Source organism: Sinocyclocheilus grahami, unplaced genomic scaffold (genome assembly GCF_001515645.1).
Source record: "Sinocyclocheilus grahami isolate Dianchi unplaced genomic scaffold, SAMN03320097.WGS_v1.1 scaffold40.1, whole genome shotgun sequence".
Taxonomy (NCBI): domain Eukaryota; kingdom Metazoa; phylum Chordata; class Actinopteri; order Cypriniformes; family Cyprinidae; genus Sinocyclocheilus; species Sinocyclocheilus grahami.
This window is the reverse complement of record NW_015505219.1, coordinates 398,623-414,910: the sequence shown is the minus strand read 5'-3', so window position 1 is coordinate 414,910 and position 16,288 is coordinate 398,623. Positions and strand designations below refer to the sequence as shown.

General features: G+C 39.5%; 2 protein-coding genes across 2 annotated transcripts in view; both read left to right on the top strand.

Moving 5' to 3' along the window:
• LOC107582030 (apoptosis-stimulating of p53 protein 2-like) overlaps positions 1 to 10,246 on the top strand; it is a 39,256-nt gene extending 29,010 nt beyond the window's left edge. Inside the window, exons 13-18 of the mRNA XM_016267719.1 lie at positions 230 to 915; positions 4,376 to 4,513; positions 4,608 to 4,741; positions 5,327 to 5,493; positions 7,721 to 7,920; positions 9,660 to 10,246. Coding sequence (XP_016123205.1) covers positions 230 to 915; positions 4,376 to 4,513; positions 4,608 to 4,741; positions 5,327 to 5,493; positions 7,721 to 7,920; positions 9,660 to 9,701 — 1,367 coding nt within the window. The 3' untranslated portion in view covers positions 9,702 to 10,246. The remainder of the gene's footprint in view (positions 1 to 229; positions 916 to 4,375; positions 4,514 to 4,607; positions 4,742 to 5,326; positions 5,494 to 7,720; positions 7,921 to 9,659) is intronic.
• Positions 10,247 to 10,255: 9 nt separating this feature from the next.
• Positions 10,256 to 16,288, top strand: part of LOC107582116 (Kv channel-interacting protein 2-like) — a 19,008-nt gene continuing 12,975 nt past the window's right edge. Inside the window, exons 1-3 of the mRNA XM_016267853.1 lie at positions 10,256 to 10,376; positions 15,834 to 15,958; positions 16,201 to 16,270. Of these exons, the coding sequence (XP_016123339.1) occupies positions 10,256 to 10,376; positions 15,834 to 15,958; positions 16,201 to 16,270 (316 nt within the window). The remainder of the gene's footprint in view (positions 10,377 to 15,833; positions 15,959 to 16,200; positions 16,271 to 16,288) is intronic.

The window sequence follows — 16,288 nt, the reverse complement described above, 5'->3', positions numbered from 1 at the left end:
CTTGCCTCCATGGTTGTGGGGGGGGGGGGTTATTCCCACCGTATCGAAAACGTACCAAACCATGACACCACTGTGTCGTATCGAACCAAACTGTAATTTTGTGACCGTTACACCCCTAACTGTTGGTAACAAGTGGCTTTGGATAAAAGTGTAAGAACATTCAAAACACAAAGTTATTTGTTACTCTTTTGTTTAGTTGACAGTTGTTCTTGTCTTGATGCACATGCAGTTTATGGGAAGCCAGTGACCCCCGCAGGCCAGCACCCAGAGAACCCGTACCTGGACTCGTCCAGTGCCCCCGAAGCAGAGAAGGACCCCAGCACTGGAGCATCTGAGAGCGAGCGGACCCCCAGACCTCTGAGTCCCACCAAACTGCTGCCCTTCATCTCCAACCCCTACCGGCACCAGAGCGACGTCGACCTCGAGGCCCTCAGGAAGAAGCTCTACAATGCGCCGAGACCCCTGAAGAAACGCAGCTCCATCACGGAGCCCGAGGGCCCGGGCGGCCCCAACATCCAGAAGCTGCTGTACCAGAAGACGACTCTGGCCGCGATGGAGACCGCGGTGACTCCTCCAGGAGAAGAGGACAAGGAGACGCCCGCAGATGCTCAGAGAGCGGATGAAGCTTCACTGGAGGGAGCAGAGCAGGCTGTTCCTGAGCCGGCGGAGTCCACAGCCGCTCCAGACACTGGAGGAGAGGACATGCCTCCTCCACCTCCTCCGCACCCAGCCCCGCTCTTACCTGCGCCGCCCCAGCCAGACAGCCCTCCTCCTCCTCCACCTCCTGACAGCATCCTGGAGGACTTCCCTCCGTATCCTCCTCCTCCGTATCCCAGCGGCACTGAGCACGAAGCTCCAGAAGACACCTTCAGCATGAAGCCACCAGAGGTCACCGGACAGGTTCCCTCTCCACCGGTAAGTGCCCTAAATAAGGCTTGGGCGATATGCAGTGTTGGGAAGGTTACTTTGGAAATGTAATAGGTTACAGATTACAAGTTACCCCATCTAAAATGTAACTATTTCTATTACTTTATTGAAGTAATTTTCTGTAGGTTATAGTGAATTGACTGAGATTAAGACGTTCACCGGCATAACTCAAAGTTTGCACGTTGGTTGTGTGATATCCATTGGCTTGCCTTCATGGTTCATGGGGGGGGGGGGTTTCTAAAATGTAACTATTTCTATTACTTTATTGAAGTAATTTGACTGGTTACATTTGATTACTTTTTGATTCTAAATTTGTAATATTTTCAACCGTTAATAATTTCCAAACCTGTAAAGCAGGCAGGGTTAACCTTACAGTGGTGCTCAACGCTGATTATTGTCACTTTTGAAATCCTTCCTCACTTGAATTGAGATTATAATAATTAAATTTTAAAGCACAGCCACCTCAAAATCAGACTTATTTTGAGGTCACTCTGAGGTTACATACAGATTTAACCATAACAAGAAATAGTTTAGTAGCTAATGGCTTGGAAAAAAACAGTTAATCTTAAAAAATAAAGCATATGCATAAACCCAAATAGGAAATAAAACAGTTATGGAATAAGCATGTGTCCTAAGCTCCTGAAAGACTGGTGTTTCATATTTTAGAGCAGTCACTGCAATTTATGAAATAAATCAATTAAATCTGTATATGGGTGTGTGAAAAAATTCAGATGTAACCCTCTTTATATTCGTTAACATTTTCATATGTAACTAATTTAATTACACATTTTTTTCTCAGTAACTGTAACTGATTACAACTACATTTGTTTTGTAATTAAATAACGTAATTTAGTTACATGTAACTAGTTACTCCTCAACACTGGCGATATGGCAAAAAATTTTAATCTTGATTTTTCAGAACGTTTGACTGATTCTCAAATTTTTTTCTAACGGTTTTTATCTAGTCAACTTGAAAATGTAACTACAACATGATTCGAGTACATTTTTACTAACCCTGTAATTAAAGAAAATTCTATTCCAAGTGCAGCACACATGATCTGTTATCTGTCAAATCTGTTAAACCCTTATCACCGGCATATTGTCAAAGTGTCTAATTCTAACGTTTGGTAGTATTTCTATTCAAAATTGCAATTCTTCAATTAAAAAATAAATAAAATTGTTGCAAAACATTAAATTCGATTTAATCAATAAAATCCTCTCCTGCAATTCTCAAAATTTTTTCTAACAATTTTTATCTAGTCAACTTGAAAATGTAACTACAACATGATTCGAGTACATTTTTACTAACCCTGTAATTAAAGAAAATTCTATTCCAAGTGCAGCACACATGATCTGTTATCTGTCAAATCTGTTAAACCCTTATCACCGGCATATTGTCAAAGTGTCTAATTCTAACGTTTGGTAGTATTTCTATTCAAAATTGCAATTCTTCAATTAAAAAATAAATAAAATTGTTGCAAAACATTAAATTCGATTTAATCTTCTATTCAAAATTGCAATTCTTCGATTAAAAAATAAATAAAATTGTTGCAAAACATTAAATTCGATTTAATCAATAAAATCCTCTCCTGTACAGTACAGTAAAGTCCTGTCTCCTGTACTTTATCCATTATAAACCTCAGCCAGCCGGATCTAGTTATCATCTCAAAACCAAATGCAGTGTGTCTTTTCAGTTTGATTTTGATTAAATGCATCTTTTGATTGAGTAAGTTCCAGTGTTTTGCATATTAATTCTGCCACTAGTCAAAATGGGTTTGTGTTTGTAAGTCACATGACTAATTGAACTGACCAGTGGCCTTTAGATTACACATACAATGACAAAACTGGTAATTAAGGGCTATTATCAACAATATTAACTTAAGTTAAAAAAAATACACTCACTGCTCTAACGTTAATTATTTGGGTGTATTTAAATACCAATTAATCCAAATGCAGAGCTGCTGCTCCTTTAATTAGTATTAATCTATCATATCTAATAATTGCTCAGGGAGACTTGGGATTCACTTTTTACCCATAATACTTTTCTCTTGTGCTCTGAGATCATTTCTGTGAGTGAGAAAACAGCCAACTCCTAAATTCTGTGTTGGTACTTCAGCATGTCACAAAAAAAGAATTAAAAAATAAATAAAATTGTTGCAAAACATTAAATTCGATTTAATCAATAAAATCCTCTCCTGTACAGTACAGTAAAGTCCTGTCTCCTGTACTTTATCCATTATAAACCTCAGCCAGCCGGATCTAGTTATCTCAAAACCAAATGCAGTGTGTTTTTTCAGTCTGATTTTGATTAAATGCATCTTTTGATTGAGTAAGTTCCAATGTTTTGCATATTAATTCTGCCACTAGTCAAAATGGGTTTGTGTTTGTAAGTCACATGACTAATTGAACTGACCAGTGGCCTTTAGATTACACATACAATGACAAAACTGGTAATTAAGGGCTATTATCAACAATATTAACTTAAGTAAAAAAAAAATACACTCACTGCTCTAACGTTAATTATTTGGGTGTATTTAAATACCAATTAATCCAAATGCAGAGCTGCTGCTCCTTTAATTAGTATTAATCTATCATATCTAATAATTGCTCAGGGAGACTTGGGATTCACTTTTTACCCATAATACTTTTCTCTTGTGCTCTGAGATCATTTCTGTGAGTGAGAAAACAGCCAACTCCTAAATTCTGTGTTGGTACTTCAGCATGTCACAAAAAAAGTAGTTTGGAAACACTTTTTGCTGAGAAAAAGGACTGTCAACAAATATGGTGTCAGAATTACACGTGTCCATATTCATGTACGTGAGCCTGCAGCACAAAAGCAGTGTTAAGTCGCTGGGGGATATTTGTAGCAATAGACGACAATACAGTGTATCGGTCAAAATTATCCATTTTTCTTTTATGCCAAAAATCATTAGGATATTAAGTAAAGATCATGTTCCATGAAGATATTTTGTAAATCTCCTACCGTAAATATATCAAAACTTAATGTTTGATTAGTAATATGCATTGCTAAGAACTTCATTTGGACAACTTTAAAGATGATTTTCTCAATATTTAGATTTTTTTTGCACCCTCAGATTCCAGATTTTCAAATATTGTCCTTTCCTAACAAACCATACATCAATGTAAATTATTATTATTATCATTATTTATTCAGCTTTCAGATGATGCATGAATTCTCAATTTCAAAAAATGTACCCGTATTGACTGGTTTTGTGGTCTAGGGTCACATATTGCTCCTGTTAAAATGCTGCTTCTCTGTAATGCTCAATGGTGAGGTAAATCTTCATTCATACACACTGAAATTGCCTAAAGAAATCTAAAATCTGATCATTTTTTTAGCTTTTGTTTTTTAGCCATTTTCATAGGCAAGTCACCTTTGATGAAAGCATCTGTCGAATGCGTGAATGTGAAGGTGTTTTCTGTGCAGGGTAAGAGGACGAATCTGCGTAAGGCCGGGTCGGAGCGCATCGATCACAGCATGAGAGTGCGCTTCAATCCTCTGGCTCTGCTACTGGACTCGTCGCTGGAGGGAGAGTTGGATCTGGTGCAGTGGGTCATTTACGAGGAAAGTCACATTTCACTCTTCTGTGTGTGTATGTCATTGACTAGTAGTGTTTTACAGGAATATGGCAGTAATGTGATGAATGGGCGTTTTACAGGTTGAGGATCCCAGTCACCCTAACGATGAGGGAATCACAGCGCTGCATAACGCAGTGTGCGCCGGCCACACAGACATCGTGAAGTTCCTGGTGCAGTTTGGAGTCAATGTGAACGCCGCTGACAGTGACGGATGGTGAGGAGCCTTTCAGCGGTTTGCATGTCATACAGTCACACACTCACATGCTTCCTCATCACTCACAGAAACTCATCAGTGGACAGCAAGACATCAAACATGTACAATTCTGCAACTATCAAGTTTAATCCACAAGTTGAGAAGTATATCGTTGCCAGCATTTCCAGTGCTGTGCATGCACAAGCATTCATTCAATTCAGTCAAAGGCATTTTCATGTTTGTCATTTATAGCAGCACCTTTTCTCTGAAATTAAATGTTGATAATGTTGTGATATCTAATAGAAGTGGGAGGAAAAAAAATCAATTCTCCGATTCATTGAGTCTCTCTTCAATGATTCTGAGCATTGTTTTTATTTTCCCGCATATGCAGGAAATTGTGTTAGTATGCACTAGACAGCCACAAACACACACCTCTAATATTTTTAATAATACATCAACATTGATCATATATCAATAACAACACATCAAGTGAGGATAGTTAATGATAACCCGCCTGTAGCTGTGTCACCGTCCTCAGACACATGCTGTTGTTTTGGTGGCAGTGTGTGTGTGTAACCATGTGTGTGTGCGTGTGTGTGTGTTTAGGACGCCCCTGCACTGCGCCGCGTCCTGTAATAATGTACAGGTGTGTAAGTTCCTGGTGGAGTCGGGGGCTGCCGTGTTTGCCATGACCTACAGTGACATGCAGACGGCAGCGGATAAGTGTGAGGAGATGGAGGAGGGATACACTCAGTGCTCTCAGTTCCTCTACGGTGAGCGAATGATGACAGGCTCTCTCAAGCCTTGCTCAGACTGTCAGTCCAAACCGGATTTTTCTGCACATTCGATTGGAATCCGATCATATTTAGCAACTGCAAGAGCAAAAAATCATATGAAATCAGATTTTTACAAATCCGTTTGTAGAAAACAAACAAGGTTGTGTTGTTGGGAAGTGCAAGTCAAATGAAAAATGACAATACGTGTCTCTGAGTTTTGAGACTAGCGGAGACCGAATAAAGCCACGCATTTCAGCTTCCTACAATTCTGGCGCTGCCTCATAAAACGTAATATAATCCAGCGTGACGGCAATCATTCCTTCCTCTGTACTACTGGTTTTAATGAGAATAAACATGAATGAACATCTCATGCCTCTTTCAATCAGTATTTCACTCGAAGAGGGACATCAATAAAACAGCTTGTAAACAAAATATCACGTAGCATTTCATTTACCTCAGTCAAGTCACCAGTGTCTCGTTAGTTCACCTGAGAAATGAAGTCTAGACAAGAGCATTTCACGAAATATTACACTATATACTCATTATATTTGACTTTACCTGTTAGTCTTAATTATTTAATGTATGTTTAAATTAATCTTTTACGAAACATGTTATAACAGCCACTGTGTAAGTAAATATATTTTAACCAAGTTAATTTAAAAACTGCATTATGTGCAATTTACATGTTTGCATACAATAATTTTTTTAAGTTGAGCGTTGATGATTATATTTAAAATTAAATAGTAATTGTAAGTTTGGGTTAAGTTGTTTATTGTAACCTTATAATGTCAAAGGGCTCCCTATAGTTTAAAGCATAAGCTGAGGTAGATTTTTTTTTAATTATAACTGAATGTATTTAAAGAAAGAGCAATTTGTTCAGTAAACCACTGTTTATTTAAAAAAAAAAAAAAAAGGTTAGTTTTTCCCCTGCTGTACTGAAATCATATTCGTGTACCGTTACACCGCTAACATACACACAAATCAGTTCTGAACACAAATATAGACACGCTAGTAATCAGATTTGGACTGACAGTCTGAACAAGGATTTAGACTAAGAGCTGTTCTCTACTGACTGTTTAAAGGGATATTTCACAAAAAAGGAAAATGCTGTCATTAATCCAGCGTGAGTCCATAGACAGCAAGGGTCCTAACACGTTTAAGGTCCAGAAACATAGTGAGGACATCGATAAAACAGTCCATGTGACATCAGTGGTTCAACCGTAATGTTATGAAGCTGCGAGAATACTTTTTGTGCATATAGAAAACAAAAATAATGACTATAATAACTGTCGAGGCTTATTGCTCATGATTTTAGAGGCCTGTACCACAATGCTAGCAAAAACTTGAGATTACAGGATCGATTCAATAAAACCAATCAAATCCAGCCTGCTTTTGATGCTATCCATTTTCTTTCAGTTATTTGTTAGATTAATCCTGGGATTTGGGGCATGAGCACATGAAACATGGAAAGAGATCGTGATTGAGTCACTTCTGCTGTAAAGATCAAGAATTGATGAGAGAAATATGAAAAATCTAAGCACATTTAAACAAGAAGAAGAAACACTGCTTGTGCTCCCAAAATGGATGGGATCCTGGAATATGCACATTATGACCCTGGTGCTGAGTTTGTAGTTAAAAAAAAAGAAATATAAAATTAAAATGAAAAACACAACACTCCTCTCTAGTAAAAAAAGTCATATGTTTAAAATACATTTATTTCATACTAAATATAGTTCAAATCTATTAACATATTTACTGACATATTGCTCGAGACTTACTGATATAAAAATTATAATTAAACTTTACTTGGAGTACTAGTGAACAATGCACGTTTCTTGATATTAAACCTAAAATGTGATTTAATGTCACTAATGATGAGGATTGTATGATCTTTGAATAATATCGGTCTTTAAATGCAAGAAATGTAAAGTAAACTTGCAATAGTTCCACTTTAGCTCAATCAAATATACGTCAGTATATCTTTAGTTGGACTAAAGCACAATTAAAGTGCATTAGGTACATGTTCCAATTTAGCAGACTTTAAGTATAGCAGTTTAATACACCAAAAGTACAATTGCAGGATATTTTTATTACGTGCATAATATGTAAATGTATTTGTAGTATACTCAGCATGACATAAATGTAATTTAGATACATTTAAGTATATTTATTTTTCACTAGGGCTATAAGCTGAGAAGCTGTGTTTGTTTCCCGTGCTGTGCAGGCGTCCAGGAGAAGATGGGCATCATGAACCGCGGGGTGGTGTGTGGCCTGTGGGACTACGAGAGCGTGCAGGACGACGAGCTGGCCTTCAGAGAGGACGACTGCATGACGGTGCTGCGGCGGGAGGACGAGGATGAGACCGAGTGGTGGTGGGTGCGCTCCGCCGGCCGAGAGGGGTACGTCCCCCGAAACCTGCTGGGGGTGAGTGATTCACACCAGTTATTGCCCTGTTCACACTGCATACAGGCCTACAATAAAACCTGAAAGATTTAGCCTATCATGGTTTTTACTCTACAGGGATCAACGCTTCGTTCAAATTTTTACGTGCCCTGCCAACATTTTCACTGGCCCTGCCACAAAAAAATAAAATAGCTGCTGTTATCATTGTTTTTGATCTGTTATATTGTATTCTAATAAATAAGCTTATATGACACCAATATTTTAGATACCGATTAGATTTTACAATTCTCTATTTCAATTTCGATACCACAGCAAAAATCACTAGCCAAAAATAAACATAAATATATATTTATTAAATACAGACTAAGTATAATAATAAGGTAATATTTCCACACAAATGGCCATTGGGAAAATGACTGCAGTGCAGTTTGTGTTGGAACAGAAGATAGTCTGAAATCAAACAAAAAATGTCCGGTAGATCTGTGCATCTGTACTCCAGTGTATAAATTCAATATAGATTAAAGCGACTTAAGTTACTTGCCAGGACGGGTATTTTGACACACTTTTGTATGTATCTGTCTGTTCAGGCGGCTCGTGCGTGTCAAAGACACGGCTGTTCACACAGAACACAGCGCGCGAGTACTGAAAAGAGTTGTCTTTCACGTCCAAATGCTTTTTAATCACTTTAATTTTTAAATGAACAAGTCTTAAAACATGCAAATGATAAAATGTTGTGACAACGTGGCAGTGGCCCGATCAGGCAAGTGACAAATCCGTCTACTGTCCCGAACGTCTTTCACGCTGGCACCGGGCCATCGGCCAGTCCTTATTTTCGAGCCCTGCTCTAGAAGATTGTTGTCTTTACTTAATATCCTAATGATTTTTGGCATAAAAGAAAAATCTATAATTTTGACCCATACAATGTATTGTTGGCTATTGCTACAAATATACCCCAGCGACTTAACACTGCTTTTGTGCTGCAAGGTCACAAATGTCAATAAAAACCATTTTTCCTGTCAGCCGTTATACTGTGCTCTTGCACAAATACAGCGGCGCACTCTGTGAGAAAATACGATGCGTGTCAGATCTGCATCACACTCAGCAGCGGCAGCTCTTAAAGTAATAGCAGCCAAATAACCAGCTGCTGTAATGTCTGTTCATCAAAGAACAAAAGAGTAAATCAATAACTTCAGTAGCTTTAAGGATTCATCTATATTTAATTTAGTGTTTGATAATTTCTACTTCAATTCAATTTTTAAATTTGACAGCACTAGTAAAAATCTGTGGTTTACTTCACTGACTTTAATATCGCTTAAGCCAAAATCTTTCAAAATATGCATGCAATGTTTGCCAATCTAAAATGGGTTTTTCCAACTGATGTACTAAAGCAAAAGACAGGCCCGGTTTCACAGACAGGGCTTAGGCTAAGCCAGGATTAGGCCACAGTTCAATTAGGACATTTAAGTAATTTTTATTAACATGCCTTAAAAAAAACTTTACTGGTGTGCATCTTGAGACAAAACAAAGGCACTGATATATTTTAAGATCAGTCAGTGCAAGTTTCTTTCAGTTAAAACCGCTCAGACTTACACTTTAAACTCAGACTAGGCGTAAGCCTTGTCTGTGAAACCGGGAGATAGTGTCTTAAATCAAAGGTTTTTCTGAAGCAGCTAATGTGCCAAAGACTGTGTGTGTGTGTGTGTGTGTGTGTGTGTGTGTGTGTGTGTGTGTGTAATAATATTTGTTTTGTTCTTCCTCAGTTGTACCCAAGAATTAAACCCCATCAGCGGAGTCTGGCTTAAGTCCTTCAGAGAGGAGAAGAAAGACTGGCAGTCAACACTAATCCACCAACACCACTAGTTAACCTCCTCATGACGGTTGCAGGACCATCTACTTGTGTGTCCCTTCTGTGTTGTAGTTGTTTTTTGGATGTTACTATTCATATGTTACAGTGATGGTCACTCTTTTTGTCTTTTTTATTCCAGAAATCAATTGCATAGAAATTAGGTCTTTAGATTGTACTTTATATTTGTATATCAAGATTTTTTTCACTGCAAATTTTTTAAATTTTGGCCTGTGTTTTGTATCACAGATATTTTGCATACGGTGTTCTTTCAAGGTTAGTGAAAGGAAATGAATTGTGTTGGAAACAGAGCTTCTGAATCTGGTTCAATATTTTTTCTCATGAGCACAAAGTCAAATGAACTAGTTGTACAGTGCTAGTAAACTAGGGTAAGTACAGTGAGTTTCTGGTGATTTTTAGTAGGTGTCCAGCAGCAATCTCTCGCTTCATCTCAACTTCAGCCGCATAAATTGGTGATGTTCACATTGAAAGACACCGCTTTTATTATACAGCATGTCACAGTCACAGGAGTGCAGAGGCTTCAACCAGCTCATGCCCGGCAATGAAACCGGTGGACTCTACATCTTGCTGCTGGTGTCCCTCTTCCCGCTGTACTACTGGTGCTTTACAGACGGTGAGTGGCTGGATTGGCTACACACTCTATGCAGCCTTTGGTTAGGCAGGATTATTTTCACTTCTCTTCAGGTAAGAGTAGAGCGACAGAGCTAACCTTTATCTTTATAGGACAGAGAGAGTTTCCACTCAGACTCTTTGGTACCAGCCAGCCCTGTTGAAAAAAACAGCATATGCTGGTTAGGTATGTTTTGACGCTGGGATGCTGGTTTAAGCTGGTCCTTTGCTGGTTTATGCTGGTCATGTGCTGGCAAAGGACCAGCATTAACCAGCAAAAGGACCAGCATAAACCAGCTGAAACCAGCATCAAAACATACCTAACCAGCATATGCTGTTTTTTTCAACAGGGAGTGTATCAGGAAATGAAGGAACAAGTTTACAAAGCAAACTTGGAAAATATTCCAGTGTTTATTTTGCACTGTAACATTTTGCACTATGCACAGGATGTGTGATATAATAACAACAAAACAATCAAGTCGAAGGATGAAAATGTATCTATTAGAGTACACTGCGGTACATCACTAGTTTCACTGCGCTGGTGTGATCTTGGTCCACTCTTCTTTCACAGTTCAATGACTGTAGTGGGTTTCTTAGCCATAACTTTGTCACCAAGTATTTTCCAGAGATGTGTGAGATGAGATGTGAGATGGCGCCGATGTTGATGGCTGCCTCCGTGGCGTGCTCCGCAGTTGTTTTTATGTTTTTGTTAGTTTGTCCTGTCTTTAGTTATATCCCTGCAATCAGTTTCACCAGAGACGAATTACTGGACATTCGGCAGTACACACCACCCGATATTTCAATGGTTTTCGATTATTCTGATGTTTTGCTGGACATTGTAGTTGGCGGAGCAGCGGCACTGATCAAACGCTTCAGGACACGCAGACGGGGAAAGCGAGCCAGCGCCCTCATGAAGCTCAGGCAGTGCGGATTCAGAACACCGTTGCCTAGCATCCATCTAGCAAACCTCCGCTCTCTACCCAACAAAACGGATGAACTCCTTCTGCTCTCCCAGACAAATAAGGATTTTTCAAACTCTGCTGCTCTGTGTTTCACGGAAACCTGGCTGAAAGACGCCATTCTGGACAGCGCGTTGAGTCTCCCGGGCTTTCAGCTGTTCAGAGCGGACCGCGACGCAGAATCATCGGGGAAATCATGTGGCGGCGGGACATGCTTTTACATCAATGAGAGGTGGTGTACAGATGTAACTGTGTTAAAGAAGATGTGCTGTTCAGTTCTAGAAGTGCTTTCATTAACTGTTTTGCTCATTCATTCTCGTCAGTGTTTACATTCCTCCGCAAGCGCACGTGAGCTCCGCTTTACAGAAACTCGCTGATCAGATCACAGACACAGAACAACAACACCCGGACTCTGTTTTAATCATTCTCGGGGACTTTAATAAAGCCAATCTCTCCCGTGAACTGCCAAAATACAGACAGCACATCACATGTCCCACCAGAGACAGTAATATATTGGATCACTGTTACACCACAATAAAGAATGCATATCACTCTGTTCCACGGGCAGCTTTGGGGCTCTCTGATTACTGTTTGGTTCATCTTATACCGACCTGCAGGCAGAAACTGAAATCAGCTAAACCTGTATGAAGGACTGTAAAAAGATGGACTAATGAAGCAGATGTAACGGGTACTTATGCCCGTCTTGATAGGGGTTAAATATCCTGTGGCTCTGGATGAATGGTGGCAAAGGATCTTTGTCCTTGCCTCCAAATTCAATATGCTCCGTACTATTCTGATTAATATATTTGGACTAAAATGAGGAGGGCTCCAGGCTTTATATTGTCACAGGCCTAACCTGGAGTTTACAGCACATATGAGAAAGCCATAAACCATCAAATATCTCCCCAACCTCACAATGTCCTGCAGCATAGAAGGGAGCGCCCCTACCCCAGAACCAACAATAGCCTAAAGTCAAATTACCAGCAGTAACAAGCAGATGAATATTCACAAAGTAAACTGACTGGTTCAGAATCAACCATTTAATTTCTGGAAATCAAAAATTAAAAGAAAGTTTTAGTCATCTTAACCTGAAATCTGGAAAATCATTCAGAGAAAATAAACACTGAACAAACAAATATAAACCGAGAAAATAATGACAAATGTATCAAAGATTCAACCCTTGGGCCCTTTTAAGTAAACAGTGTATACACAATTAGGACTAATTCAGCTTTTTTTCACAGTTTGGAATAAACACTCCCTTAAAGAGAACATTTCAACATTTCAGAAAACAAACAAACAACAAAAAAATCTCTTTAACACAATTACATGGTGTATTTCACCCTATTCAAATTAACATTCCTGCATTTCCTAAAAAAACAATTTTCAATTGAATTTTCTAATTTGAATTAGGCTGTGCAGGTTGTATTTTCAATTCTCTTAAGTCCCACGCAGTCCACTTGTAAAACAGTTCAAATGTGTAACAAGTGTCTCAATGCAATCTCTCCCGATCGTTCAAACTTCTTTACTTTTACCCCTTAATCCGTAGGTTTCTGATGAAAGAAGGAAACATCTTACTTGAGTCGAATCCTGCAATGTAAGTCGATGGCAGGGTAAACTTATGTGTTCCCCGAAAGGCACTGATGTGGAGGGTTTTCCCCGGTAAATCCAGCCTGGTGGCGCAGCACACTAACGATCTCCGAGCAGCCTCCTTTTTCTTCCCGCGACTCACTCCGAATCCCGGGAAAAGTCAATGAAATGAAAACATGCAAGTCATACAAGTTGTTGTAACTCCAGTCGTCACATTACGTCTAACTCAGCTCTCCGTGCCCACCTCCGTCTGTCAGTGGATCAACAGCTTCCTGACAGACAGGCAGCAGCTAGTGAGGCTGGGAAAATACACATCCAGCACCCGTATAATCAGCACTGGAGCTCCTCAGAGTTGTGTTCTCTCCCCACTGCTCTTCTCCCTCTACACCAACGACTGCACCTCTAAAGACCCCTCTGTCAATCTCCTGAAGTTTGCAGATGACACTACAGTCATCGGCCTCATACAGGACGGTGACGAGTCTGCTTACAGACAGGAGGTTAAAGAGCTGGCTGTCTGGTGAAGTCTCAACAACCTGGAGCTCAGCACGCTCAAAACTGTGGAGATGATAGTGGACTTCAGGAGGAACCCCCCTGCTCTCCCTCCACTCACCATCATGAACAGTTCTGTGACTGCAGTGGAGTCATTCAGGTTCCTGGGCACCACAATCTCTCAGGACCTGAAGTGGGACACTCACATAGACTCCATTGTGAAATAGGCCCAGCAGAGGTTGTACTTCCTTTGCCAGCTGAGGAAGTTCAACCTGCACACTCCCTCTTTGAACTGTTGCCATCTGGTCGACGCTACAGAGCTCTGAGCACCAGAACGACCAGACACAGGAACAGTTTCTTCCCTCAGGCCATCCATCTCATGAACACTTAACAATAACTGTAGAACACACACTATTTATTCACTCATACTCTTATCTAACACTCATACTCAGTCTACACCTCACATTTGCACATAATATACCTGTACATACAAAACTGTCTATTGTAATATACCTGCACATACAATTGTCAATTTATATATTTTTATTCCTTATTTACTTGTTCTATTTTTATTCTTTTTTTATTTTTTATTATCTGTGTTTTTTGTTCTGTCACTGTCATTCTGTTACACTGTGGAAGCTTCTGTCACGAAAACAAATTCCTCGTAAGTGTAAACATACATGGCAATAAAGCTCATTCTGATTCTGATTCTGATTTTAATGGGGATTAGTTCAGGACTCTGGGCCGGCCATTTCATTATTTCAATGTTCAAGGAACTGCTTCACCTGTTTTGCTTTATGACAGGGGCATTGTACTGCATGAAAATTGCAGGCTGATTGGGCGATGAATGCAGGGAAGGAACTGCATGTTGCCGCAGGAGGTTCTGATAAACATTTGCATTCACTCTGCCATGTAGCTGTATAAGAGGCCCAACTCCTGCTGCAGAAAACATTGCCCAAACCATGACACTTCCTCCTTCTTTCACTGACTTCTTTACGCACTTGGGCTTCAGTCTTCAGTCATTCCCCAGTTTGACGCCAGACATAATGTTTCCCATCAGACCCAAATAAATGAAACCTGCTCTCATCATTAAAGTGAACTTTAAACCCGTTTTCCTCTCTCCACACAACATGCTCCTCAGCAAAAGTCTAGCCTTTTGATTCCTTCTGCTGATGAGAGGCTTTGTCACTGCAGAGTTTGCTTTCAATCCAAATTCTCTTAAACATGCCGAGACAGATCCTTATCCTATTCAGCACTGAACTGGCAAGCAATTCCAGCTGCAGTGCTGAACCGATTCCCCATTGAGAGCCCCTGCTTGTCCTGTCTTCTTGTGCTTTTGTCTTACATGGATGACCAGCCTTTTTGGGGGACTTGAACCTGCAATATTCACAGATTCAGATCACAGAGAAATCACAGATTGGAACGACCAACCAACTTGCAGTGGGTGAAAGGGTCATCCCTTTGGCCTTCATTTGGACAACCTGCTGTCCCGGGGTTTCAGTCACCTTAGAGCGGCTCGCCATCATGCAGTCTCAATGAAAATTGGATGGATGCTGCCAGTTAAATAAGGTTTTTCATATAATTAAGGAAATTAGCACCAGGTGCCAGATTATCACCAGTAACTTTGGAGGTATCTGTAAGTGTTCTCTAATTTTGATCGGAGTTCTTTTTCAGTTTTTTTTTTTTTAACTTTGCTTCAGAATGCAATTCATTTATGAAATATGCTTAGAAAACTGCCCTTCTACGCCTGTTAAGATTTTTGATGTCTTGCACAGTGTTGCCATGGTCATAGTTTAAAAGAAAGTCTCATATATTTTAAGTGCAATGTCTAATTCAATGTTGATTGAACTGGTGCTTTGTATTTTCTCATAAGGGCTGATTGATGTGGCTATTGTGGCTCATGATCAGCTATGTGCAGTGTGACATACGCACTATGCATTGTTTTGATTAAGCAACTAGGTGCTGGTGTCGTGTTTGGGCCCGTCACTGCTGCTTGCAGCTACTTTTTAATCAGAGAAAGCAGAGTTGTGTTTATTTATTGTACTTATATATTTTGTACTTATATATTTTCAATGTTTATTTATTTATTGCATATTTTGAAAGTGAGTTTGATTTGCCACTAAAGTGTTACGCTCCACACTGTAATAAACTTCACCTTAAAATTAACCAATTATGTCCGCGCCTATAGCCTAGTGGTTATTGTGTTGACACATAGCACATCTGTGCTCATGCAGACCTGAGTTCGATTCCCACCTTGAGGTCCTTTGCTGATCCCAATCCCCTCTCTCCACCTATTGCTTTCCTGTCATCTCTCTACTGTCCTCTCGCATTAATGAAATTTACCAATTATGAATTTCTTCATAACACTTTCTCTAAAACAGATGAGAAATGTAACATTGATGTATAATGAGATTTTTCTCTTACAGAAAGTGCTGAGGATGAGTTTGAAATATCCTTTGTTTGCCATCGGCCTGATGATCTGGACATACTACAGGAAGAGACTGAATTCAGCAAGAAAGAGCTGCAGTTCCTCTACAGGGCCTTCAAAAATGTAAATGTTGCTCTACTTACATAGATTAAATAAGGAAGAAAGTCAGTACATTAGCTGGGAATATCACCCTTTGTGTGGCACAAATAATTGTCACTTTATTTCTCTAATTCATAATTATAATTTACATGTCTTTCTTTCTTTTTCTGAAAGACATAATTAATTGCATATTGTATTACGTTGAAGGTTTTTGGCCACAATGGTGTTTTTATAGTGTTTGTTTTAAGATCTGTTGTGCATTTCAGGAATGTCCCAGTGGAGTGGTGACTGAGGACGTGTTTAAACTCATTTACTCTCAGTTCTTCCCACAGGGAGGTGAGACAGTGTGTATGT